Here is a 3,248-nt window from a genome sequence, read left to right as displayed (position 1 = left end):
GACTTATTTAGAAATTTGGTAAAATTTACTTTACAAAATGATTTTTATTTTAAAATATATTAAAATAATATTTTTTTAATATTAACACTAATAAATAATCCAAAAATATAAAAAATTAATTTAAAGTTAATTTTTTTTTGAAAATATTTAACAGCGTAATTAGACGGGGCATTGAACAGCATGGTAGTTTGGGGTGAATGATTCGAAATTGATCTAATCATTTTTCCTTCCAAAACATGAAAAGAAAAAGGTTTACAAGGGAGCAAATCGTCAGCTTTCCTCGTATTTTATTTATTTACTCCGTATTTTATTTATTTATTATTAGTATTATTATGTGCTAATAATTACAAGATTAGCTTTGTCGATTGGAAATCTATCAGCGGAACTCCCTCTCACGTTAACTACTTTTTTTCTCTGACACCCCAAAAATCACACGTAAATGTGGCGGAGATCGGCCTCTTTCATCCTGGACAAACAACAAAGCGACACCGTTCCCCCTCAACGCAATCCCCCCCACACTCTCACTCTCCCATCCCCACCACCTCTCTCCATGGCCGATACTCTCCAAAACCCCAACCCCCAAAACAACATCTCCGCATATTACCAGACACGTGCCGCCCACCACGCCGTGGTCACCAGCGACTGGCTCGCCCAGGCCCAGGCTGCTATCGGCCATGACCTAGACGACGCCCCGGAGACTACTGTTGCAACTGTCGCTGGAAAGCCGTTTAGTGTGATTGATGAGTTCAATAGCTGGAGGAAGCAGCCTGAATTGGCGGAGGCTGTGGCGGCGATCAGGGCGCTTGCCGCCGTTATCAGGAATTGTCAGGCTACTACTATGATGGAGCTTGAAATTGAGCTTAAAAAGGCCTCTGATTCGCTTAAAGTGAGTGTAATTTTGTTGCTTCTTAAGAGTTTTGTTTGATTTCATTTGGGGCGAATTGTGATTTAATGATAAAGTTTTGATTTTGAATAACAGTTATGTGCATTAGGGTTCTTCATTTTTGTAATAAACAATGATTTTTAATTAAAGTATTATTATTAAATTCATGAAGAGGAATTTTCTTTTTTTATTGTTCGGTCTTGATGATTTAACCTATCTGTTGTGTCCAGTTATGGGACACTACCTCGATATCTTTGACAGCAGGTTGTGATCTGTTCATGCGATATGTGACTAGAACTTCTGCTTTAGAATATGAAGACTTTAATTCAGCTAAATCTCGGTTGATCGAGCGTGCGGAGAAGTTTGGGGAGATATCTTACAAGGTATTTTAGCAAATCACTGCTAGATGTTGCAATGATATTTCTATTAGGTTGTTTCTATATGCTATTTATGCCAATATTGATAGTAGAAGGAATTGTTGTTTAATATTGCAGGCACGTAGGATCATTGCCATGCTTAGCCAAGATTTTATCTTTGATGGTTGCACGATTTTGGTGCATGGTTTCTCCAGAGTTGTGTTGGAAGTTCTGAAAACAGCGGCTCAAAGTAAAAAACTCTTTAGAGTCTTCTGCACAGGTTCTGTTTCTCAACACTCTTTTATCTGCTTAGAGTGTCCCTATCTTACTTAAAATTACCCTTAACATTTACTCTCTAAAATGGGCTCAAGTTTATAACTTCCATATTGCATTTTTTCTTATGACTATTTGCTTGGTCAAAAGCATGTGTAGAATAGTAAAAAATCATATTGCCCATTCCCTAAGCATGGTGCTGGGCGCAAGAAAGGAAAATGGCGCTGCTCATTTTACATATAAGTACCTACTTTGTTTTTAATGAATAGCTCCTCTTTTTTTGGCCTTTTATTTTGAGACCAACATTTATTTTTATATGGTTCTATACTGGGTTACCTGTTCACTAACTTTTCATACTTGTAAATTGTAGAGGGAAGGCCTGATAGGACAGGCTTACGGTTGTCCAATGAGCTGGCCAAGCTTGATGTTCCTGTGAAACTCCTTATAGACTCTGCTGTGGCATATACTATGGATGAGGTAGACATGGTGTTTGTTGGAGCGGATGGAGTGGTTGAAAGTGGAGGTATAATCAACATGATGGGAACATTCCAGATTGCATTGGTTGCACACAACATGAATAAGCCTGTTTATGTGGCTGCTGAAAGCTATAAGGTATTCCAATCTGTACCTTTTGGGTTATATAGATAGATAATCACCCAACTTATCTCATTGGTAATAAACCAGCTGCAGCCAGTGCATGGTTTGAAACTGTATTTTATCATCAACAGAAATTTAAATAGGAATTTGCCAACAGGTTTTTTTTTTTTTTTAACTTAATGATAGTTACATATTGATACTCTTCCTTTTCAGTTTGCTCGTCTCTATCCATTGGACCAGAAAGACATGGTTCCTGCTTTACGCCCAATTGATTTTGGGGTGCCCATTCCATCAAAGGTTGAGGTTGAAACATCTGCTCGGGACTATACTCCTCCGCAGTATCTTACTTTACTCTTCACTGATCTTGGTGTACTGACTCCATCTGTTGTCAGTGATGAACTCATTCAGCTATACTTGTAGTCTGTGTTTGAATGTAATTTTGTTTGATTTTTTTTAACGTAGCTACTGATCACATTACTAGTTTTTGACATGTTGCATGTTGGATGCCCATGTATTCTATATATATAATTTTTTGACAATTTTGAATTCAATCAAATAACAGTCAAGTCAAGTCTGGACAGGCAAAGTTGTACCATTTAAAGTTGGATCCTAGGTGAAATTTTCTAGATGAGGTGAATTTGGTGATCAAGAGCAATTGCGACCAAGCCCTTCTGATGGAAAAGTTGCAACCACAAAAATTTTCTTGTGCCAACTTTTTTTTTTTTGAAGAGTGTCATATTATCTCTTTGTGGAAATTCATCTAAAGATATATTTTAACAGGATGAAATAAAGTTTTAGCTTTTGGTAAAAGTGATGGAATTATTATTTTTTGTTTATTTTTAGAGATCCATCATCATGCCCTTATGCTTTGTTCTCTTTCTTTATTACAAGCTTGTTAAATAACTAACCTACCTCGTTAACAACAAAATTTCTATCCATTCATTCTAATAAAAGTAAAATTACAGGGAGTAAAATTTTTAAAGGTTTGACTGACAAAATTCCTCCATGGTTAATAAATTTATAAATTAAAGGAGATTTTTGTTGTATTTTTTTTAAAAAAAACCTGAATGGAATTGTGGTCAAATGTTTATAGTTTCAGAAGGTCTATAATTTCTTGATACGTCAAGAGTTGTTGCAAG

At 36.1% G+C, this 3,248-nt stretch overlaps 1 protein-coding gene across 1 annotated transcript; it reads left to right on the top strand.

Annotated features, from left to right (window-relative positions):
* The first annotated feature begins 334 nt into the window (after positions 1 to 334).
* Positions 335 to 2,687, top strand: LOC105134008 (translation initiation factor eIF-2B subunit alpha-like). Its single transcript, XM_011038234.1, has 5 exons — positions 335 to 886; positions 1,114 to 1,266; positions 1,378 to 1,519; positions 1,883 to 2,124; positions 2,323 to 2,687. The coding sequence occupies exons 1-5, from the start codon at positions 440 to 442 to the stop codon at positions 2,527 to 2,529; spliced, it is 1,191 nt and encodes a 396-aa protein (XP_011036536.1). The 5' UTR covers positions 335 to 439; the 3' UTR covers positions 2,530 to 2,687.
* The last annotated feature ends 561 nt before the right edge of the window (positions 2,688 to 3,248 follow it).

Source organism: Populus euphratica, unplaced genomic scaffold (assembly GCF_000495115.2).
Source record: "Populus euphratica unplaced genomic scaffold, PopEup_1.0 scaffold38.1, whole genome shotgun sequence".
Classification (NCBI taxonomy): domain Eukaryota; kingdom Viridiplantae; phylum Streptophyta; class Magnoliopsida; order Malpighiales; family Salicaceae; genus Populus; species Populus euphratica.
This window is presented reverse-complemented; position numbering and strand designations above follow the sequence as displayed.